Source organism: Somniosus microcephalus, chromosome 5 (assembly GCF_052327205.1).
Source record: "Somniosus microcephalus isolate GS21.2 chromosome 5, FLI_Smic_1.0, whole genome shotgun sequence".
Taxonomy (NCBI): Eukaryota; Metazoa; Chordata; class Chondrichthyes; order Squaliformes; family Somniosidae; genus Somniosus; species Somniosus microcephalus.
The window spans coordinates 219473057-219497554 of NC_140991.1; the positions used below are offsets into that span (position 1 = coordinate 219473057).

The window sequence follows — 24498 nt, forward strand, 5'->3', positions numbered from 1 at the left end:
TGAGAGGTGCTGCCGAAGAAGTCTCGGCGAGTTGCTGCAGTGCATCTTGTAGATGGTACACACTGCAGCCATGGTACGCTGGTGGTGGAGAGAGTGAATGTTTAAGGTGGTGGATGGGGTGCCAATCAAGCGGGCTGCTTTGTCCTGGATAATTTCATTAAATGTAACCTTGAGAAGTATGGTTGGTGGTGAGAGGGGAGAATCGCCTTCATAAACATTCATGTTATGCCCATCCAACAGTAGCTGCTTAAGCAGAAATCGATTTGGTTCTACCTCACATTCCTTCTGATAGAAAAATACAGCTGTACATTAAAGAATCATAATGCGTCTTACAAATGTACGAATGATAGAAAATGTATCTGTGCTGAGTGGTAAACACTTCAAATAAGGAGTGACTGCTGGGCAGCATTGACAATTAATTACAATTTCAAACTAAATATTTATACCGTTGCATGTGTTCACAAATGTATGTGACAGGCAGTATTAGGAACAAGCCAGTGTACACTCAATATTCGAAACTCAGTGCATAAACACATGAACTCGTTTTCTTTAATCTGCAATTGTAGGATCATGGTGATTGTTGTAGTTCAGTGAATTACTCAGCAGCTTACTCTTAACAATACCCTGAGGTGCTGTCACAGGAGAATTGGTATTGGACACCTTGAAAGAAACCATTTGTCAATGCACCCTTCAAAAAAGTAATGTGACTATATGCTTTTCCATTCCATTGCTGTGGTTTAATCTGATTATTTTCCTCACAATTTTTTTAAATTTTTGTCCTCCAACCTCCTTGTAATGTGAAATTGAATAAAGAGAAGTCCTTCAGGAAAAAAAAAGAAAAAGAAAAAAAAAGAAATGATCAGCCATGATCTCATTGAATGGCGGAGCAGGCTCGAGGGGCCGAATGGCCTACTCCTGCTCCTATCTTCTATGGACCTGGAAATTTGCCTTGCTTCCTTAATTTATACTAATAAACAGGAAAATTCTAATGGTTAAAACTAATTGAATTGAAAAATTCCTTTGCTTCATAGATCTCTACCCGTCTTTGTACATCCAGTATCATATTTTCCTTCTCCAGAGTGAAGCAAAGTAGTTATTTAATGATTATACAATGTCCTCTAACTTCAACCTAAGTCATAAATGAATGTGTTTTAATGGTCCACCTCTGCATTCACTGGTTTCTTTTTTTGTTGCATGTATAAAAATCTTTGCTATTACTCATGATCATAAAATCAGAATTGTAGAATGGTTACAGCACAGAAAGATTCCATTCGGCCCATTGAGCCCGTGCCAGCTCACTGCAAGAGTCCCACTCCCCCGCCCTTGTCTCGTAGCCCCGCAAGGTTTTTCCTCCAATTCCCTTTTGAAAGTCACGATTGAATCTGCCTCCACCACCCTTTCAGGCAGTGCATTCCAGATCCTAACCACTTGCTGCATAAAAATTATTTTCCTCATGTCGTCTTTGGTTCTTTTGCCAGTCATCTTAAATCTGTGTCCTCTGGTTCTTGATCCTTCTGCCAATGAGAACATTTTCTCTCTATCTACTCTGTCTAGACCCATCATGATTTTGAACACCTCGATCAAATCTCCTCTCAAACTTCTCTGCTCCAAGGGGAACTACCCCAGTTTCTCTAGTCTATCCATGTAACTGAAGTACCTCATCCTTGGAACCATTCACGTAAATCTTTTCTGCACCCTCTCTAAGGCCTTCACATCCTTCCTAAAGTGCGGTGCCCAGAATTGGACGCAATACTCCAGTTGAGGCCGAACTAGTGTTTTATAAAGGTTCATCAATTACTTCCTTGCTTTGTACTCTATGGGCTGGATTTTCCTAAGCCCCTGGAGTCGGGTTGGAGGCGTGCGGGCGATAAAAATCGGAGATCTGGGGGTCCCGACCCCATCCCGCCTCCAACCCGCCTCCATGTCAATTTCATAGGAGTCGGGTTGCCGACAAGTGCTGGAACCCGACTCCCAGAGGCGGGAAGGGATTAAAGGCAATTAAACTGCCTGTTAACAGGTAGTTAACAGGTAGTTTTTTGCCTATTCGCGATTTTTATTGCTGGTTTGTGGGCTTCCCGACAGCTCCAAACCACGAAAAGTTTTCGAGGCGGGACGTGGGTCTGAGGTCTTGGAGGGGTCGAGATGCCCAGTGTTCAGGTGAGTGAGGGGTGCAGGAGTGCAAAGGTAAGTGTTTTGCAAGTGTTTAAAGTGTTTAAATAAGTTTAACTTACTTTTACTTACCTTTACAGGAGTCCTGCATTCCGGTGTCGGGAGTCGGCTGCAAGAACCACAGAAGCTCCGATTTTTAAAAAAAAATCAGCTTCTTGGTTTCTGCAGCAAAATGATTTTAAAGTTATCCTGAGAAAGGACTGAGGCTGAATTAGCAGTTTTTCAGTGCTTGACAGCTTCAAACAGCTGTTAAACACTGATATTTCATCTGCCAAAAGCTTTTGACAGATGAAATGTCAATCTCTGACGTCACCTGTTGCCGGGTGGCCCGTAATTGGCCTGCTGAGCCCACAGGGCGGGCTCAACAAGGTCAATCAGAGGAAAATCCAGTGGGTTGGCCACATCTCCATGGAGGTGGGACAACAAGCCCGAATGTGGGTTTCCCACCTCCAACCCGCCCCCGTAGCAAAATCCAGCCCTATGCCTCTATTTATGAAGCCCAGGATCCCATATGCTTTTTTAACCGTGTTGTCAACCTGCCCTGCCACCGTCAATGATTTGTGCACATATACCCCCAGGTCTCCCTGTTCATGCACCCACTTTAATACTCTTTAGTTTAAATTGCCTCTCCCCGTTCTTCCTACCAGAATGTATCACTTCGCACTTTTCTGCATTAAATTTCATCTGCCACGTGTCCACCCATTTCACCAGCCTGTCTATGTCTTCTTGAAGTCTATCACTATCCTCCTCACTGTTCACTATACTTACAAGTTTTGTGTCATCTGCAAATTTTGAAATTGTGCCCTGTACACCCTAGTCCAAGTCATTAATATATATCAAGAAAAGCAGTGGTCCTAGTATCAACCCCTGGGGAACACCACTGTGTGCCTTCCTCCAGTCCAAAAAATAACTGTTCACCACTACTCTCTGTTTCCTGTCACTTAGCCAATTTCGTATCTATGCTGCCACTGTCTCTTATATTCCATGAGCTTCAATTTTGCTGGCAGGCCTATTATGTGGCACTTTATCAAACGCCTTTTGGAAGTCTAGACAAATATCCTTGCGGGGAGGTTTGCTAGCACTGTTGGGGGGGGGGGTTTAACCGAACTTGGCAGGGGGATGTGGAACTATAATGGGGGTGATGTACAGCCAAATATAGAGGAAAAAACAAGTCAGCTTGGAAGGCAGAGCAAATATGTAACGGCACAAGGGAGTAGGGCAAGGCTGGGTGGCATTTATTTTAATGCAAGGAGTCTTGCGAATAAGGTGGATGAACTGAAGGTGTTGATGAACACATGAGAGTATGATATTGTTGCTATCACGGAGACATGGTTGAGGGAGGGGCAAGACTGGCAGCTCAATATTCCGGGGTATAGAATCTTCAGGCGAGAGAGGGGGGGTGGTGGGGGGGTAAAAGAGGAGGGGGTGTCGCAATATTAATTAAGGAGTCAATTACTGCTGTAAGGAGGGATGATATATTAACAGGTTCCTCTAATGAGGCCATATGGGTAGAACTTAAAAACAAAAAGGGGGCAAGCACTTTGCTGGGAGTGTACTATAGGCCCCCAAACAGTCAGGGGGAGATAGAGGAACAGATATGTAGGCAAATCTCAGAGAAATGTGCAAATAATAGGGTAATATTAGTGGGGGATTTCAACTTCCCCAATATTAACTGGGATAGTCAGAGTGTGAAAGGCTTAGAGGGTGCAGAAATCTTAAAGTGCATCCAGGAGAGCTTTTTGAGCCAGCATGTAGAAAGTCCTACAAGGGAGGGGGCGGTACTGGACCTAATTCTAGGGAATGTGGCCGGGCAAGTGGTGGAAGTGTTAGTTGGTGAGCACTTTGGTGACAGTGACCATAATTCGGTGAGATTTAAGGTAGTCATGGAAAAGGACAAGGATGGACCGGAAATAAAGGTTCTAAATTGGGGGAAGGCCGATTTTAATATGAGAAGGCAGGATCTGGCCAAAGTGGACTGGGATCAGCTACTTGTAGGAAAATCCACATCGGAGCAATGCGAGTCTTTCAGAAAGGAAATTGAGAGAGTACAATGGCAACATGTTCCCGTAAAGGTCAAGGGCGCGACCAACAAGCCCAGGGAACCTTGGATGTCAAGGGATATACGAGAATGGATTAGGAAAAAAAAGGGGGCTTTTGGCAGATACAAAGGACTAAAGACAGAGGAAGCCCTAGAGGAGTATAAAAAGTGCAGGGGGATACTTAAAAAAGAAATTAGGAGAGCGAGGAGGGGCCATGAAATAACACTGGTGAGCAAAATAAAGGAAAATCCTAAGGTGTTTTATAAGTATATTAAGGGCAAGAGGATAACTAGGGAAAGAGTAGGGCCCATTAGGGACCAGAGTGGCAATCTGTGTGTGGAGCCAGAAGATGTAGGTGGGGTTTAAAATGAATTATTTGCATCTGTGTTCACTATGGAGAAGGACGATGTAGACATAGAAATCGGGCAGGGGGTCTGTGATATACTTGAACATATTAGCATCGAGAGGGAGGAGGTACTAGCGGTTTTAGCAGGCTTAAAAGTGGATAAATCCCCAGGCCCGGGCGAGATGTATCCCAGGCTGCTGTGTGAGGCAAAGGAGGAAATTGCAGGGGCTCTGACACAAATTTTCAGAACCTCTCTGGCCACAGGGGATGTGCCAGAGGACTGGAGAACAGTTAATGTAGTACCATTATTCAAGAAGGGTAGTAGGGATAAACCAGGGAATTACAGGCCAGTGAGCCTAACATCAGTGGTAGGGAAATTATTGGAAAAAATTCTGAGGGACAGAATTAGTCTCCACTTGGAGAGGCAAGGATTAATCAGGGATAGTCAGCATGGCTTTGTCAAGGGAAGATCATGTCTGACCAATTTGATTGAATTTTTCGAGGGGGTGACTAGGTGTGTGGATGAGGGTAGTGCAGTGGATGTGGTATACATGGATTTCAGTAAGGCTTTCGATAAAGTCCCGCATAGGAGACTGGTCAAGAAGGTAAGAGCCCATGGGATCCAGGGTGCCTTGGCACATTGGATCCAAAACTGGCTTAGTGGCAGAAGGCAGAGGGTGATGGTCGAAGGTTGTTTTTGTGACTGGAAGCCTGTGTCCAGTGGGGTACCGCAGGTATTGGTGCTGGGTCCCTTGCTGTTTGTGGTCTACATAAATGATTTGGATGTGAATGTAAAAGGTATGATCAGTAAGTTCGCAGATGACACGAAAATTGGTGGGGTGGTAAATAGCGAGGAGGGTAGCCTCAGTCTGCAGGACGATATAGATGGGTTGGTCAGATGGGCAGAAGAGTGGCAAATGGAATTTAACCCTGAAAAGTGTGAGGTGATGCATTTTGGAGGGACTAACAAGGCAAGGGAATACACAATGAATGGTAAGACCCTAGGAAAGACAGAGGATCAGAGGGACCTTGGTGTGCATGTACATAGATCCCTGAAGGCAGCAGAACAGGTGGAGAAGGTGGTTAAAAAGGCATATGGGATACTTGCCTTCATTAGCCGAGGCATAGAATATAAGAGCAGGGAGGTTATGATGGAGCTGTACAAAACACTGGTTAGGCCACAGCTGGAATACTGTGTGCAGTTCTGGTCGCCACACTATAGGAAGGATGTGATTGCTTTGGAGAGGGTGCAGAGGAGATTCACCAGGATGTTACCTGGGCTGGAGCGCTTCAGCTATGAAGAAAGACTGGACAGGCTGGGGTTGTTTTCCTTGGAGCAGAGAAGACTGAGGGAGGACCTGATTGAGGTGTACAAAATTATGAGGGGCATAGATAGGGTAGATAAAAAGGAACTTTTTCCCTTAGTAGAGGGGTCAATAACAAGGGGGCATAGATTCAAGGTAAGGGGCAGGAGGTTTAGAGGGGATTTGAGGAAGAACTTTTTCACCCAGAGGGTGGTTGGAATCTGGAACTCACTGCCTGAAAGGGTGGTAGAGGCAGGAACCCTCACAACATTCAAGAAGCATTTGGATGAGCACTTGAAATGCCATAGCATACAAGGCTACGGACCAAATGCTGGAAAATGGGATTAGATTAGACAGGGCTTGATGGCCGGCGCGGACGCGATGGGCCGAAGGGCCTCTTTCTGTGCTGTATAACTCTATGACTCTATGTACAAAATGTCAACTGCATTGCCCTCATCATACCTCTCTGTTACCTCATCCAAAAACATTGATCAAGTTGATTGGTTTTTCCCTTGATAGGTTTTTCCCATGCTCTTTCATTGCCCACCTTAACATTTTCTTTCTCTTTTTCTGTTGCTTTCTATAACCCCCGCCATTCCACTTTTTTCCAACATTCTTTGCCCTTACACAGGTCTCTTGTTCTTGCACTATCGGCAATGTGGGGTTTTCCTTAACTGAGTTTATAATCAAATAAAGATATAGGCAATGTTCTCTATTGGTTCATATCTATTCCTTACTAAATATAGAATTTGGTTTTAAAGAATTGACGGAGCAGCAGAAAATGGTGGGATGCAGTTTAAGAACATAAGAACATAAGAAATAGGAGCAGGAGTAGGCCAATCGGCCCCTCGAGCCTGCTCCACCATTCAATAAGATCATGGCTGATCTGATCCTAACTGCCAATCCACTATCACAGAACCATCTCCTGAATCTAACAGAATTGGACACATGAAATAGGAGCAAGATCAGGCTACACAGTCCTTGGGCCCGCTCCGCTACCCACAGGGCCATGACCGATCCGAACCTAGACTCATGTCCAAATTCCTGCCTGCTCCCCGTAACCTTTAATTCCCTTTACTTCTAGGAAACTGTCTATTTCTGCTTTAAATTTATGTAATGATGTAGCTTCTACAGTTTTTTGGGGCAGCATATTCCATGGACCTACCACCCTCTGAGTGAAGTAGTTCCTCCTCATCTCAGTTTTGAAAGAGCAGCCCCTTATTCTAAGACTATGCCCCCTAGTTCTAGTTTCACCCATCATCGGGAACATCCTCCCTGCATCCACCCGATCCAACCCCTTCACAATCTTATATGTTTCAATAAGATCGCCTCTCATTCTTCTGAACTCCAATGAGTAGAGTCCCAATCTACTCAACCTCTCCTCATATGTCCATCCCCTCATCCCCGGGATTAACCGAGTGAACCTTCTTTGTACTGACTCGAGAGCAAGTATGTCTTTTCTTAAGTATGGACACCAAAACTGTACGCAGTATTCCAGGTGCGGTCTCACCAATACCTTGTACAACTGAAGCAATACCTCCCTATTTTTATATTCTATTCCCCTAGCAATGAAAGCCAACATTCCATTGGCCTTCTTAATCACTTGCTGCACCTGCATACTAACCTTTTGAGTTTCGTGCACCAGGGCCCCCAGATCCCTTTGTACTTCAGTACTTTCCAGTTTCTTGCCATTAAGATAATAACTTGCTCTACGATTTTTCCTGCCAAAGTGCATAACCTCACACTTTCCAGTATTGTATTCCATCTGCCAAATCTCTGCCCACTTACTTAGCCTGTCTATGTCCCCTTGAAGGTTTTTTATGTCCTCCTCACTCACTACTTTCCCCCCCATCTTAGTATCATCTGCAAACTTTGATATGTTATACTCGGTCCCCTCCTCCAAATCGTTAATATAGATTGTAAAGAGTTGGGGACCCAGCACTGACCCCTGCGGAACACCACTAGTTACTGATTGCCAGTCAGAGAATGAACCATTTATCCCAACTCTCTGCCTTCTGTTAGATAGCCAATCCTCTATCCATGCCAGAGTATTACCCCCAATCCCATGATTTTTTATCTTAAGCAATAATCTTTTGTGTGGCACCTTGTCAAATGCCTTTTGGAAGTCTAAATACACTACGTCCACTGGTTCCCCTTTATCCACCCTATATGTTACTTCCTCAAAGAACTCCAGCAAATTTGTCAAACATGACTTCCCCTTCATAAAACCATGCTGACTTTGTCCTATTAAATTATGATTATCCAAATGTCCTGTTACTGTCTCCTTAATAATGGACTCCAAAATTTTACCTACCACAGATGTTAGGCTAACCGGTCTATAGTTTCCAGCCTTCTGTCTACTGCCCTTTTTAAATAAGGGTGTTACATTAGCAGTTTTCCAGTCTGCCGGGACCATTGCCGAGTCCAGGGAGTTTTGGAAAATTATTACCAATGCATCCACAATCCCTACCGCCACTTCCCTCAAGACCCTAGGATGTAAGCCATCAGGTCCAGGTGATTTATCCGCCTTGAGTCCCATTATTTTACCGAGTACCACTTCCTTAGTGATTTTGATCATGTTTAGCTCCTCCCCCCCTTTAGCCCCCTGTTTGTCCAGTGTTGGGATATTCTTAGTGTCTTCTACTGTAAAGACTGATGTAAAATATTCATTCAGTGTTTTTGCCATCTCCATATTTCCCACCATTAATTTCCCGGTCTCATCCTCTAAGGGACCAACATTTACTTTAGCCACCCTTTTTCTTTTTATATAACTGTAAAAACTCTTACTATCTGTTTTTATATTTTTTGCTAATTTACTTTCATAATCTATCTTCCCTTTCTTAATCAATCTTTTTGTTATTTTTTGCTGTCTTTTAAAGTTTTCCCAATCCTCTATCCTCCCAGTAGATTTGGCTACTTTATATGCCCTTGTTTTTAGTCGAATACTATCCTTAATTTCTTTACTTAGCCACGGATGGCTGTCTTTTCTTTTACACCCTTTTCTTCTCAGTGGAATATATATTTTTTGGAAGTGCCCCAAACGCACTGAGTTGTCAATCTCCATATCACTGTGCATCACTCCACCCCTTCTGGAGGGAGAGTTATCTTTGGGAAGCTCTTATGCACTTGGAATTCTGGAAAATGCAACACAAATTGAGATTATTAAGTCCATCATGACTGTGTCATGCTAGCACTAATTCAGAACTATCTACTTCAATACCATTTGCCTGTTTTTTCCTGCTTTATCCCTATTCTGTTTATTATTTTTCTGCTGCAAGTTTCTATATAACTCACTCTTAAATGTCATAATTGACTCAACTTCAATAGCGACTTGTAGTAATATATCTAGGGGGCGATTTTCCCTGGATACTTTAGGCGCTAAAGTGCCTCCAAGGCGGCCAAGATGGGGTCTTAAGCTGAAACGCTGGTTTAGCCAGCATTTAGCGGCAAGATCCCACCTTGGTAATGGAGTTGCCCTAAGAAAGGCCGCCTGGAGAATCGTTAAGCAGCTGATTGCCACTTAAATTGCCTGCTAGCGCTCATTAAGGTGGCTGCATGGCATTTTGCTGGCTAGCACTTGAACTAGTGCCTGCTCCTAACAGCGACGAGCTAATTCAGAGTAAACTAGTCCTTGCAGAGGATTTTGAGTGCTACATAATGGTATATCACCTTTTACTGTTCACTTGTGGCTGGAGGTTTGAAGCAGACTTTTAAAATACATCAGGACACTTTCTGGGACACTTTGTCAAGACTTCACCAACACTCTATCAACATTTATTCTCGAAATTCTCTGAGGACTTCACCTAAAAAGAGTAAGTGCTGTGCTACTCCAACTTATTGGACATCTTATAGGAGTAACCAGGAGAAAGGGAGGTTTTGGTCATGGGCATCTTGCTAGGGTTTGGTCTGCAGGAGCAATGGGAGGAGGTCATGAGGTCAGGCAAAGCAACCTCAGCTGCTGCTGGAGAGAGGGAGAGAGGGATAGAACGGCGAGGTGGACTCCTTCCCCCCTCCGGGCAGAGGACATCCCTCCTCCTCAGGACCTCTTGTGTTGCATCCGAGAACATTGGCACCCTCTCTCTAGGTCCCTGAGACACCACAAGGACTACAGCGGTTCAAGAGGTTGGCTCACCACCACCTTCTCAAGGGCAATTAGGATGGGTAATAAATGCTGGCCTTGCCAGCGATGCACACATCCCAGGAACAAATTTTTAAAAATCCTTCCACGTTGGCTTCTCTCCCAGCCAGCGCACTTCCATGCCTTCATTGGAAGTGGGTGAGTGCAGGCTACATATACAGCTCCGGAAGATGTAGGAGGGGTTCTGAATGAATTTTTTGCGTCTGTTTTCACTATGGAGAAGGACGATGTAGACATAGAAATAGGGCGGGGGGACTGTGATATGCTCGAACATATTAACATCGAGCGGGGGGAGGTATTGGCGGTTTTAGCTGGCCTAAAAATGGATAAATCCCCAGGCCCGGATGAAATGTATCCCAGGCTGCTGTGTGAGGCAAAGGAGGAGATTGCGGGGGCTCTAACACATATATTCAGGACCTCTCTGGCCACAGGGGATGTGCCAGAGGACTGGAGAACCGCTAATGTAGTACCATTATTCAAGAAGGGTAGTAGGGAAAAACCGGGGAACTACAGGCCAGTGAGCCTAACATCAGTGGTAGGAAAATTATTGGAAAAAATCCTGAGGGACAAAATTTGTCTCCACTTGGAGAGGCAAGGATTAATCAGGGATAGTCAACATGGCTTTGTCAAGGGAAGATCATGTCTGACTAATTTGATTGAATTTTTTGAGGGGGTGACTAGGTGTGTGGATGAGGGTAACGCAGTGGATGTGGTATACATGGATTTCAGTAAGGCCTTCGATAAAGTCCCGCACAGGAGACTGGTCAAGAAGGTAAGAGCCCATGGAATCCAGGGTGCCTTGGCACATTGGATACAAAACTGGCTTAGTGGCAGAAGGCAGAGGGTGATGGTCGAAGGTTGTTTTTGTGACTGGAAGCCTGTGGCCAGTGGGGTACCACAGGGATCGGTGCTGGGTCCCTTGCTGTTTGTGGTCTACATTAATGACTTGGATATGAATGTAAAGGGTATGATCAGTAAGTTCGCGGATGATACAAAAATTGGTAGGGTGGTAAATAGCGAGGAGGGTAGCCTCAGTCTGCAGGACGATATAGATGGGTTGGTCAGATGGGCGGAACAGTGGCAAATGGAATTTAACCCGGAAAAGTGCGAGGTGATGCACTTTGGGGGGACTAACAAGGCAAAGGAATACACAATGAATGGAAAGACCCTAGGCAAGACGGAGGGTCAGAGGGATCTGGGTGTGCAAGTACACAGATCCCTGAAGGCGGCGGAACAGGTGGATAAGGTGGTAAAAAAGGCATATGGGATACTTGCCTTCATTAGCCGAGGCATTGAATATAAGAGCAAGGAGGTTATGATGGAGCTGTATAAAACACTGGTTAGGCCACAGCTGGAATATTGTGTGCAGTTCTGGTCGCCACACTACAGGAAGGATGTGATCGCGTTAGAGAGGGTGCAGAGGAGGTTCACCAGGATGTTACCAGGGCTGGAGCGCTTCAGCTATGAAGAGAGACTGGGCAGGTTGGGTTTGTTTTCCTTGGAGCTGAGGAGGCTGAGGGGGGACATGATTGAGGTGTACAAAATTATGAGGGGCATAGATAGGATGGATGCTGAGGAGCTTTTTCCCTTAGTAGAGGGGTCGATAACTAGGGGGCATAGATTCAAGGTAAAGGGCGGGAGGTTTAGAGGGGATTTGAGAAAGAACTTTTTCACCCAGAGGGTGGTTGGAGTCTGGAACTCACTGCCTGAAAGGGTTGTGGAGGCAGAAACCCTCACAACATTTAAGAAGCATTTGGATGTGCACTTGAAATGCCATAGCATACAAGGCTACGGGCCAAATGCTGGAATATGGGATTAGATTAGACAGGGCTTGATGGCCGGCGCGGACACGATGGGCCGAAGGGCCTCTATCCGTGCTGTATTACTCTATGACTCTATGACTCCACAAAAAAATGAGAGTTCTAAACCTGTCGTTGTCGGTTTCAGCACCTGCAGGCACGTTTAAATCATGATAATCATCAATTAACCCAAAAATTGCATGCTAAATCCACACTTTTAATCAGGTGTTTCTTATTAGCACAGCACCCATTTAGCACCTGTTTTCACCCTTTGGCCAAAATAACCCCCTTAATATTCTAAAATGCCTTTGCATGAAAAATTGCTTCTAAGCTCTTTAAGCTTCTATTACTAAACCCAAATGTATGCCCCTTGTTACTGATTCAGCAACAAATGGAATTAATCTTTCACTGCTTACTTTTGCAAACACTTTCATAATTTTGAACATGCTGATTAGATCATTCCTTAACTGTCTCTAGTGAATGCAGCTGAACTTTTCAAGCCTCTCTTCCTTGCAATTCTCCCAGTTAATCTCTGTTGCACTTGTTCCGTGGATCCTTTTTTTTATTAAAGGGCTCCCTAAATCTGCATACAGAACTCCAACTTAGCCTAACCAAAATCTTGTACAGATTCATCATCATCTCTTTTCTTTTGCATTCAATGCCCTTATATGTAAAATCCAGAATCCTATTGTCCTTTTTATGACTTTTCCCACCTGCAATCATGCTTTTAAAGATCTGTGTATCTGCACCATTTGACCTTTTGTTCCTCCATTCCACTGAAAATTTTCGGGTATATTTTCGATCTTTTTTCCAAAATGTGCTACTTCATATCTATTTATATTGAATTGCATTTGCCACATTGCTACCCACTCTCTTAGGGTTATTTTGAGTAATGACTCAGCCACAAGGAGATATCACCAAAGTGAAAATGAGTTGGCAAATTACAGAACTTGGAACTTGGCATCCAGATCCTAATGAATTTTAATTTAATAAAATTATTAAATAAAATAAAATACTTTTTGCAGAATTTACCGCAAAATCAAATTGTTTCCCTAATTACTACTACAAATAGGCACAAAAATTCTCAAAAGTAATAATGAATAAATTGAAATTCATCCATTAACAGAAACTAAATTATTTATGCCATGCTATTACAAGATCTCTGTTTCAGAAGGTTGTAGGATTTTACCAGTTTTTTTTAATATTGCAGGATAGTTTGATACAAACGATAGTGAAGATGCTTAACTACTCCTTTTTACAAGAAAAAGGGAGCATATGTTATAGCATCACATTTATGGTTCATGGGGGTTCTGCCAGTCTTCTGCCACAACTCCAGCAGAAGAATAGTGGAACTGACCGGAAATCACAGGGACCCGGATGCACTGGATCTCTGCTGCTCCCCAGATATTCCAGCCTCCTATTCCAGGACCTCCTGCTTTCCTGGCTGATTTGGGACCCAGCGTAGTACAGAATCCATTACACTGAGTGAGATGAAGTGCATCGACTTCCAGATGGGCTCTACTGGGTGAGACCAGGGAAGGCAAATAAAGAATGAGGCAAGTATTTTTTTTTAAATATTTGGTTGAGCCCTCTTAAGTAGGGGGCTGAGGGAGACATGGCTATTGTCCACAGTGGGCAGAAACAGGATTTTCCTCCTGCATGGGGCAGGCGGGTGCCGGACTGTGCCCGCAGAGGTGCTTGCATCCACCGCTCCACACAAATTAGATGCTTTCCCGCTGACCCAACAAATTCCAGCAGGGACAGTACTGGAGGGCACCAGATGGGCACGATGCCAGCTTAAGCGCTGGGATTGCATCCTGAGGATTTTCAGGGCGATAACAATTAAGTCATTAAGGGGGAGAAATTCCCCTCCTTTGTGCCTCCCATGGGGGGGCGCTAACGGGGCGCAAAGGCCTTTTAGCCCTGCTGCGGTGCTGACCGCGCCTCCCGCCAAATTCCACGTGGCGCTGCTGTGCTGAGCTGTGCGCCCCGGGTCGCGAAGTCACCCCCCGCCCCCCACTCTTGCGCTCCAAGAAGGAAGTGGAGTGCTTGATTTAGCGCTCCACTTCCCTCTTGGAGCAAGAAGTGGGAATTTTAGAAAGGCTGGAAGAGGTTAGCAGCTGGCGCTAACTTTTCCAGCTTTTCTGATTTAGCGCTCCAAACGGGGCTCGAGGGGAATTTCTAGCCCAATGATCCTTGTATAAGACCAGAGTCAACACAGCTTTTATTCAACAAAATTTCACCTTCATGTTGGCTGGTGTACACAAAGGTAATTTCTCCCTTCTTTTTCTTTACATTAACTGGTCCTCCACTCTTCCAGGGCAGCAATATGCCTTCCAATTTCAGTACTGGCTTCTGCTGCTGAATTTAAATCTTCTCTCGCTGTATCTATCTGCTTTCAATTTAAAACCAGCAGCAGAAGCCTCGATTGAAGTTGGTAGCTGAGAGGAAAAATTGCCATTAACATTGCAACATTGAAGGAGCAGCGTGGAATAACAAGTGACAGCAACAGTTGCTCAGAATGTACTGGCATTGTGCTGTTGCTGGGTCTACCATTTTTGAAGAGATTGTTCCACTAGGAGGGAAATCAACCAGGAGGGAAACCGTGTGCAGGATATGAACCTTGTACAAGACAACCTTGGTTGCTACTTTTCATCCCAAATAGACATATGGAAATATATATGGTACTTTTAAATTTCAAACATAAAAAATAGTGGTGCATTTGGAAATTTTCTTACCCTGGGACACCTCCAGCTTCCATGTGATTTGCAAGAGTAACATCATGTGACCAGACATCATATTGCCATTTCTGTAATCCAATGACTCCACAAAGAACATTCCCAGAATGTACTCCGACACGCATGTTTATATCAACTCCTGTGGCATCCCTTACCTTCCTTTAAAATAAAAGATGAAGATTAATATGAGCAACTTTTGTTCTAGAATGAGAACAAATTGAAAAATAAATCCCAGTTATCCATTACAGAATTCTAGTGCTGAAAGTTCCTTTCAGAGCTTTTAGGTGGACATGTGGTTAATTTTCACTTTCATCGCCAGGTGGAAAATGGGAGGTAGTGGATTGACTGCCCATTTTTACACCATGTGTACACTGGTCCGCACTGACCCCCCCTTCCCACCAGCCCACCCCACCCCCCGCCATTTATCTGTGGGCCAACTTGGCGAACCAGCCAGATGATTTTGGGAGCTGCATTGGAACTCTCCGTTTGCCATCCGCAGCTTGCCGGTGTTATGCAGATGTGCCCAAAGGGTCAATTGCAAGTAAGGCTTGGGCTTCCATCTTTAAGAGCGTGTCCCAGGTGCGCAATCCACTTTGCTCCAGTTTTTGGCATGGGCCCAATTTCCTAGCCAATATGTTCCTCAACTAAATATAATGGCCACAAAATTCGGCTCCTTAGCGCCCATTGTTTCAGCGCTATGAGTGCTATTTTGGCTCCAAAATGGTATCCGCAGTGCGCTCGTGCATTTCTGGTGCAAGTTGCCTTGGACGCCATCTTGGTGATGGTGTTAGCCTCCGTGCAATGAGCATCTGCCGGAAGTATGTAGAGTAGGCAGATTGTGACGTCAATCAGTGTGCAACGCTGATTCAATGCCACCGCTGCCATTTGGAGTTAAACGCTCCAGCTGATGCCCTCTCTTAAACTCGTACAGCTGAATACCTGTTCAGAAGCAGGAAGGACCCCTGACCATGCTATTTAAAGGAATCATCAGATGCTTTGAGGTTAGTTGCTGATTAAGTGCTACTAGCTTTTGCTATGACTGTACAAGTGTTTGGTGTTTTCTAGAGTTCTTTAAAGTTGCTAAAAACATCAGGGAGTGGTGTGGGAGGTGCTGAAGAACTTTGTCCTGACTTCAAGGCTTCTGCACAAGCCAGTTGCTCCCAGACATGGGTGAACTAGTGGGAATTCCCCTTGGAATACAGCATGACCTGGAGAATGAACAGAGGGCTGGCAGAGCAGAACAAACTGCTGGCAGAGGGAGGAGGATGGAGGGGAGAACGTTTCTCAGCAGGAGGTCATATCCGCCCATGGTGTTCAGGGAGCAATTCTCCTACCTGAACCTCAGTGAGGAACAATGTGTGAGACGTCTGTGCTTCAGTAAGGACATCCTCACTGAAATCTACCACCTGCTGCAGCCACGACTGCAACCTCAGAGCAGGGCGAGGACCGCATTGCCAATGGCTGTGAAGGTGACTGTGGCCATGAACTTTTATATGCGGGCTCCTTCCAGGCTAGAGCAGGAGATATTTGCAACATCTCTCAGTTTACTGTCCACTGTTGTGTAAGGGAGGTCACTGAGGCTCTCTTTTCCAAGAGAGCTCACTACATTTCATTCTCTCTTGCCAGAGATCAGCAGGCAGAGTGAGCACGCAGCTTTTCAAGGATTGCAGGCTTCCCCATGGTGCAGGGGGCCATTGACTGCACACACATCGCATTGCAGGCGCCGCATGCCAACTCTGAGACGTACCGCAAGTGAAAGGGATTTCATTCCCTCAACGTCCAGCTGGTGAGTGACCATATGCAGCAAATTATGCAGGTCAATGCCTGGTATCTTGGAGGCAGTCATTATAACTTCATTCTGCGGCAATCCACTGTGCCATCAGCATTTGAGCCACCAGGACAAACCAAAGGTTGGCTCCTGGGCAACAAGGGCTATCCATTGACAACATGGCTCATGACGCCAGTGTTCAACCCACGAACACGTAGGCAGCAGACATACAATAAAAGCCATGCTGCCACATGAAATGTGATAGAGCACACCACTGGTGTGCTGAAACAATGCTTCCACTGCCTGGACCGCTCTGGAAGAATCACAGAAACCCCACAGTGCAGATAGAGGCCATTTCGGCCCATCGAGCCCTGCAATACTCGGCAGAGTGGGTGTCAAGATTCGTGGTGGTCTGCTGCATGCTGCACAACCTCATCATCATGAAGGCACAGCCCTTGCGACCAGCTGTACAACTGCAGGATTCTCAAAATTTACAGATCCCCCATTACGAAAGAAAAGCCATATTAAAGTGATTTTGGACCCTTGCTAAAAACTACAGGAGGATAAAAGGCATGTTGGGCATAGCAAGGAGATTCAAGGTCAAAAACCAGACTTGGTATTTTTTTTAAAGGGACATGTTCAGGCAGGTTTGGGAAACAGGCTGCAACAAAGAATTTGGGATCTACTTATGCAGTAGCCAGTTTGAGTATTCGAGGTAATCAAACTGTCTGGGGGGAAACTGTAAACGTAACTCAGCCCCTATCAAGAGATTTACATGCTAACAATAGACACGGAAGAACAGCCTCACAGACCCATCCAAAAACATGCATAAACCAAATCGTTTAGCCAACCTACAAAGAATCTCAGGCCCCACAGGAAACTCAAAGCTTGAGGACAATTCACTACAATTAGATAAGAGCTCAACAGCTTAGTAAAACCATCCCAAAACTACTTCTTACATTTTTAATGACTCCAACAATTCAGGAAGCCATCTTGAAACCGCTTAAATAATTTACACATCTTAATATTAACGAGCCCGCCAAAATCTAACAAAAGACCTGAACAGATTTGGCACGCAGATTAGCAGGCCTCATTTTGTATAATTGGGGGCCTGTTCAACAGTTAAAGGGTATTCATCTCAAAGTACGTTCAAGTTCAGCAAGGCGGAGTACAGTTCAGCAAGGTATCATCTCACAGTTCCAAGTTCAAGGAGAGTCATCGCTGAGCAACATCGAGGTCGAGGAGCAAACATCTTGAAGCAGTTCTGTCTCGAAGAAGTAACACACCAACGGACACCTCGTGGCACCAAGGGCCCCATGAAACAATCAACCGAATATTACCCACAGCCAACCAGGTAATATTGGGCCACCGCGACCAATGAGAAAAAAACAACTTGGAAGAAGCCGAAGATTCCGCAAGTCTTTTCCACTCTACATTCTATCCTGACTTACCCCTGGGTAAGATTTTATCCAAAAAGACTCTAGGCCCTATTCCTAGCCAAAGAAAATTGGGTACTCACCTGATAGATCCAATACGCACCCTACCGCATCAGTGGACTCGTGAAGACTGACCAGCTACGCAGGTGAAGTCTTCTACCGCATCTGGGGTACGGCAGACCCCAACCAACACATCTAGTGAACCCCGAAATCGTGAACCAGCTCAACTGTCAAGAAGTTGTTTTGGTGAGCATTATCCCTGGTCCTTTAGAGTCCAACTTAGCTAGTAAGATGGGATTGGGAGATGTGAGAGATTTGTCTACTGTAAATTTTTCCTCGTGTATGTTGAAATGTTTCCCCATTTTATTAGAGTGTTATTATTGTGTTGTATTTTCTTTTCTCAAATAAAAATCAAAGTTCTTGCACCAAAATCAGTTGTTTGCTGCACTTTTATCACAACCCCCAAATAAGTCCAAGGTCTAGAACCAAGGGAATGGGAGCGATTCGAACCGCTCACAAGTCAGGGGCAAAGCTGACTCAAAACACCACCTCCTACACAGCGAGCAGCTGAGGAGGAGGAGAAGGAAGTGAAGGAGGAGGAGGAAGAGAAAGTGAGGAGGCAACCTAGACAGCCTCTTTCTGGATGGGCTGTCCGTGAACGACTCATTCAAATGCGATACCAGAAACGCAATCCAAATTCCCCAAAGTTCCACACCTTACCTTCCCTAATTGGATAAAGCCTAAAAATGGGTGTGGGGAGCAGGAAGCGTAATGTGCCTGCGACCGTTCAAAGCGCACCTCATTGTCAGTCTGGATGAATCATGGCCCAACAGGGAAGAGAGAGGGCGAGGAGGTTATCTGATGGGGCACTGGAGGCCTTGGTCCTGCAGGTTCACAGACGACATGAGTCATCTACTAGCAGGGGGGCAGGAGGTCTTCCAGGCAGCATGCCAGAAGGCTGTGGGAGGAAACAGCTCCAGCTGTCAGTGCAACGAGTGTTGTCCCCAGGACCTGGATCCAATGCCGCAAGAAGTTTAATGATCTCACACGAGTGGTCAAGGTGAGTCAATGTATCTTCAAATGACATATCCCACCAACTGCTCCATTAGTCTCACACACTGCTCAATGCACCACACCCCCATCACTCACCTACCAGCAATCTCTAGCAATCACCACTCATACCTCACAATCATAGTTTCACCTCACTCTCACACACGTACCACTGTTGCAACAGCCTTGCCAGCAACGCCCACATCCCAGGAATGAATTAAAAAAGACTCACATCAACATCCCACACCTTGCACACACTGCCAGCTTTTCAACCATGGCAGGCACATCACCCAAACACATTGCACCATACTCACTGACACACTTCCCTTTCTCTTGCAGACAAAGGTGGCTCATAACCGCTGGGAACAGCAGCAGACGGGCAGAGGGGAAACTTGACTTCACAACCTCATGGAGCTGAAGGACACAGTGCTGGAGATAATTGGAGGGGCCACCACTGAGTCCGTGGCAAGCCACAAAGTTGAAAGTATTGCTCATGATGACGATATGCTCATACCTAATCCTTCTTCTCACATCCCACTTCCCCCTCGTCCCACAATCTCTTCTCATTTACAAGCTGCTGATTGTGTAAGCATGCACATTTTGCTTTCCCCACCTCCCCTCACCACAATTCGACCCTTGTTCCTTTCTCCTTTCAGATCCCCAAGGAGTCCCACCAGCCCAGCCTGTCCCCGAAATTATGGAGGAGGAGAATGAAGGAAACGAAGAGGCACTGTCACACGATCTGACATTTCCAGGCACCAGCTCAGAAAATGGCACTGCGTGGACTTTAGAGGGTAGTATAGAGGCAGGATCTGCACATGGTGAGTCACCGGGCACGAGTGGGCTGTAGCCAGGCCAGGGGGAAAGGGTAGCTCAGGTGCCATCTCCCCGAAGGGTGAGTTCACACATGAGTTCTGCTGCACAGGACTCAGATGATGACCTCAATGGGGCAACCTTCAAAAGGGGGGTGGCGATGCACACGGAAATGCTTTGCGCAATGGCAAGCCTGCCAAAAAGAGCCTTTTGTCAGTGTCAAGGAGCACGGAGAAGTCCGGCTCCAACATTGCACAGGGTTTTGTGCGGAGCTTGGAGCCCATGATTTCCAGGATGGAAGTGATGAGCAACTCCATTAGAGAAATTGTCGACCAAACCATGATGCTGGGTGTGATGGGTGATCTCGCAGCTTGCATTACAGCACAGGCGGAAGTGACACAGTGCTGCAGTGGAAGCTCAAACTGCTCTCATGCAGTCTAAGCTTGCTGCCATGCAAGATCAAATGGCTGCCATCTTGGCTGGGTTTAGGAGTGTGGAAATGGGCTTGCAGGGTCTCACAGCAGGCCAGCAATCTATCCTCCAACAGATTACTAGAACTGCTGAGGCACTGCTCCAGGGGAGTGGCAGTGGCTCCATTGAGCAGAACCCTGTTGTCCTCTCTAGCATTCCTACTCCCACCCCTTCCAGACCGCCAGTGCCCTTGCTGCTGCCTGTCATCTAGCCAGCCCAGACTGCTGCCGCCAATGACAAGGTGGTGCAATCTACATCCGTGCCTTCTCGACCAGAGCTGCTCGAGGTCATCCTGCAAGGCCTTCTGCAGTGTTTCCCATGGAAATCCACAGCCTTCCACCAGCCATGCTGCGGCCACTGGGGTAGCAATGCATAGGAGCACTAGAGTAGGAAAAGGAACACGAAATAGAGACACTAAGGGAATGCATCAGGGTGATTAGTTGACGTTGTTATGTAGTATTGGAATTAATAAATTTATAAATTATATTTGGAATGTTTGTTTTGTGGTGGCTCTCATTTCAGCTTTGTGCCCAGGAGGATGCTGTGATGTTCCGTGACAGAGGGATGGCAAGGTGGGGAAGTGGTGAGCAACGGGGATCTGGGGTTTCATTCATTGGAACCGGAGTCTGATGACGCGCTCACAGACAGCCCGTCTGGAACGGGAATCTGCCGCCTGACTCCTCCCTTCCTCCTCCTCCTCCTCCTGAGGTGGTTCCGGAACCCATGGTGGCAAGGTTGTGGAGGATGTGGTAGACAACCACTCCGGTGTGTACTGGAGGGCTCCTCCCGAGCGGTCAAGGGAGCGGAACCATTGCTTGAGCACCCCGATGGTCTGCTCGATGAGGATCCTCGTGGCAGCATGGCTCTCATTATATGACTGCTGGCCATGAGTGGTGAAGTTGCGGAGGGGAGTCATCAGCCAGGCATAGAATGGATAGCCCTTGTCTCCGAACAGCCACCTTTGGGTTTGAGATGGTGGCTGGAAGATTGCTGGCACACCGGACTGGTGCAGGATGAAGGCATCATGACTGCTGCCAGGATAGCGGGCATTCACCATCATGATGTGCTGGGCGTGGTCGCACACCAACTACACTTTAAGTGAGTGATACCTTTTGTGGTTATGGAACATCTCAGGATTGATATACGGCACCCGCAAAGCCACGTGTGTGCAGTCGATGGCGCCCTGCACCATGGGGAAGCCCGACATCCTGGCAAAGCCACATGCGCACTCCTCCTGCATCCCTCTTTTCAGAGAGAAGACAATGAAGTCTCTTCTCCTGAAGTACAGAGCCTTCCGGATGCAGCGATGGACGGTGAACTGGAAGATATTAACTATGTCTCCTGCTTCAGACTGGAAGGATCCAGTGGAGAAATTTGATATGTTATATGGTTCTGAAGAAAAAAGGAATTTTCTCTCCTTTGATGATCAATAGCTTTCAAATCAGCTGTTCTGAAGGCAGTGATCAAATGCTTAACATGTGAATCAAAAGGAATGGCACAGCAAGAGATGGTGACAGAACATCCATATGATGTGAGACTGCTAGTACAGCAGCAAAAAGATCTGGGAGACAGCCTCTTACAGGGGTTAAAGGCTGCAACCATTATTATCACAAATAGCTTGCTGACTAAAGAACTAGCAATGCAAATGCAAATTATTATGGACCTTTTATTCACCCTTTTCAATTCACACTTAATAGCGAAACTACGTGGTCCCACTTTCGACGATTAGAGAGGATGTGGTATAATTAGTGTTCGGCTTTTAAAGAACAAGGCATACTGAAACCATATAGCAGCACATATAAAAATCACCCTATAATATTGCACAATCAGTATGATATTTTTGTTTCATAGAATCATTGAATGATACAGCACAGGAGACCATCGTGCCTGTGCTGGCTCTTTGAAAGACAGCCTGCCCTTTCCTCATAGCCCTGCAAATTGTTCCCTTTCCAGTTTTTATCCAATTCCCTTTTGAAAGTTATTACTGGGTTCTCCAGGCAGTGCATTCCAGATCATAACATCACTCTGTAAATTTTTTTATCCTCATGCCGCCTCTGGCTCTATTGCCAATTACCTTAAGTCTCTGTCCTCTGGTTACCGACCCTTTTGCCACTGGAAACGATTTCTCCTTATTTACTTTCAAAACCCTTCATAATTTTGAACACTTCTATTAAATACCCCTTTAATCTTCTTGGCTCTAAGGAGAACAATCCCAGTTTCTCTAATCTCGCCACAGAATTGAAGTCCAGCGTTCCTGGTACCATACTGGTAAATCTCCTCTGTACACTCTCTAAGGCCTTGACATCCTTCCTAAATTGTGGTACCCAGAATTGGACGCAATGGAGGGAATTTTAACTTTTGGACCCACCGGGTGTGGGGGGATCCGGTAGCATGATGGAAACCCGGAAGTCCGAGTCTCCTCGCATGCTGCCGTGTGTGTGACGTCACTGACAGGTTCCCCGTCCGGAGGTTAGCCTGATTGACAGGCTTGGCTTCCAGTCGGGTGGGGAACACTGGAGAAAAGGCCGTAGCCCCAGGTAAGTCCGTGATCCAAACCCAGGGAGGAGGGTTGTCTGATCCTGGGTGGGTTATCCGATCCTGGGGGGGCGGGGTTTGTATCGAGAGGGTGTAGTTGATGGTGGGGGAGATTCGGGGGCTGAGAGGAAGCACACCTGCTCCTCCCGGTCCACAAGGAGTGCTCCCCGAGGCTGTCCTCACCTCGCTGCAGCTGCTGGGATTTCCGAAGCCTGGGAACCCTGGCAGGCCACAGTTAAACCTGCAAAGTAGGCTAAATCCGAAGCTTCCAGCTATATAGTTAAAGTGCCAACCCGCCTCCTGGGAGCTAGGTTGGCTGCCCACCCCATCCCGCCTCCATTAAAACCGGAAGTGGGCGGGTTGGGTCTGGATTCAGATTTTTAACACTTTAATCTCCTACCTGATTCAAACCCGCCCATTTTTGGGGGTTAAAATTCACCCCAATACTACAGCTGGGGCCTAACCAGTGGTTTATAAATATTTAGCATAACTTCTTTGCTTTTGTATTCTCTGCCTCTGTTTATAAAACCAAGCTTTTTTAAGCAACCTTCTCAACTTGTCCTGGCACCTTCAAAGATTTGTGTACGTACACCCCCAGGTCTCTCTGTTCATGCACCCCCTTTAAAATTGCACCATTTAGTTTATATTGCCTCTCCTCATTATTCCTACCAAAATGCATCACTTTGTATTTTTCTTCATTAAATTGCATCTGCCATGGATCTGCCCATTTCACCAGTCTGTCTACGTTCTCCTGAAGTGTGTTACTATCCTCCTCACTGATTACTACATTTCTGAATTTCGTGTTATCTGCAAACTTTGAAATAATGCTCTGTATACCGAAGTCCAGGTTGTTAATATATCAAAAATAGTAGTGGACTTAATACCGACCCCTGGGAAACACCATTGTATACTTCCCTCCAGTCTGTAAAACAACCGTTCACCACTACACTCTGCCTTTTTCCTCTTAGCCAATTTCGTATCCACGCTGCCACTGCCCCTTTAATCACATAGACTTCAACTTTGCCAACAAGTCTATTATGCAGTATTTTTATCAAAAGCCTTTTGAAAGTTCATATACACAACCTTAATCGCACTACCTTCATCAAACCTCTCCATTACTTTATCAAAGAACTCAATTAAGTTAGTCAAACATAATTTGACTTTAACAAATCCGTGCTGGCTGTCATTTATTACCCCATATTTTTCCAAGTGCCAATTAATTTTGTCTCGGATTATTGTCTCTAAAAGTTTCCCCACCACCGACGTTAGGCTGACTGTCTTGGAGTGTCCTGGTTTATCCCTCCTCTTTTTTGAACGGGGGTTGCAATGTTTGCAACCCTCCAGTCCTCTGGCACTGCTCCCATAATGAGTATTGGAAGATTGTGACTTAGAGCCTCTGCTATTTCCATGTTAAGTTCTCTCAACAACCTAGGATGCATCCAATCCAGACCTCAGCAATGCCCTCTGATTCCACAAGAAAATCTGCTTTCTGGTCCTAATTGTAATGTATATACCTTTAAGGGGGGAACTATCTTTTACAGCTCATGTATACTGCAGTACCGGCAGTGACCACACCTGTATATAGCACTGAGTAGTAATCTGTACAGATCAGTTCCTGTGTGAGCCACGTTGAGTAAACACCTGTTGTACCGTTCTCCTGCAGTTTGTGTCTTATTATACACGGACACAACATTGGCGACAAGGCAAGTTCAAACCTACCTGCAACTCTGCATCACCTCCCGGGGATTCGTTCCTGGAGATCAGTGGATTGGAGGTCAAGGCCAGAGACTTGGGTGTCGACCACAGGCAACCTCCCAGTCATCCAGCAGAGACTCGAGAATTGTGGGGGAGGCTGTCGAGAGCCAGGCTTGGCTTTCCAGTCGAGGTGGTCC

At 45.8% G+C, this 24498-nt stretch overlaps 1 protein-coding gene across 5 annotated transcripts in view; it reads right to left on the reverse strand.

Annotated features, from left to right (window-relative positions):
- Positions 1–24498, reverse strand: part of adcy2b (adenylate cyclase 2b (brain)) — a 779528-nt gene that overhangs the window by 260317 nt on the left and 494713 nt on the right. For all 5 annotated transcript variants that reach the window (XM_085988701.1, XM_085988702.1, XM_085988703.1 and 2 more), the window contains one exon: positions 14534–14692. In XM_085988701.1, coding sequence (XP_085844827.1) covers positions 14534–14692 — 159 coding nt within the window. The remainder of the gene's footprint in view (positions 1–14533; positions 14693–24498) is intronic.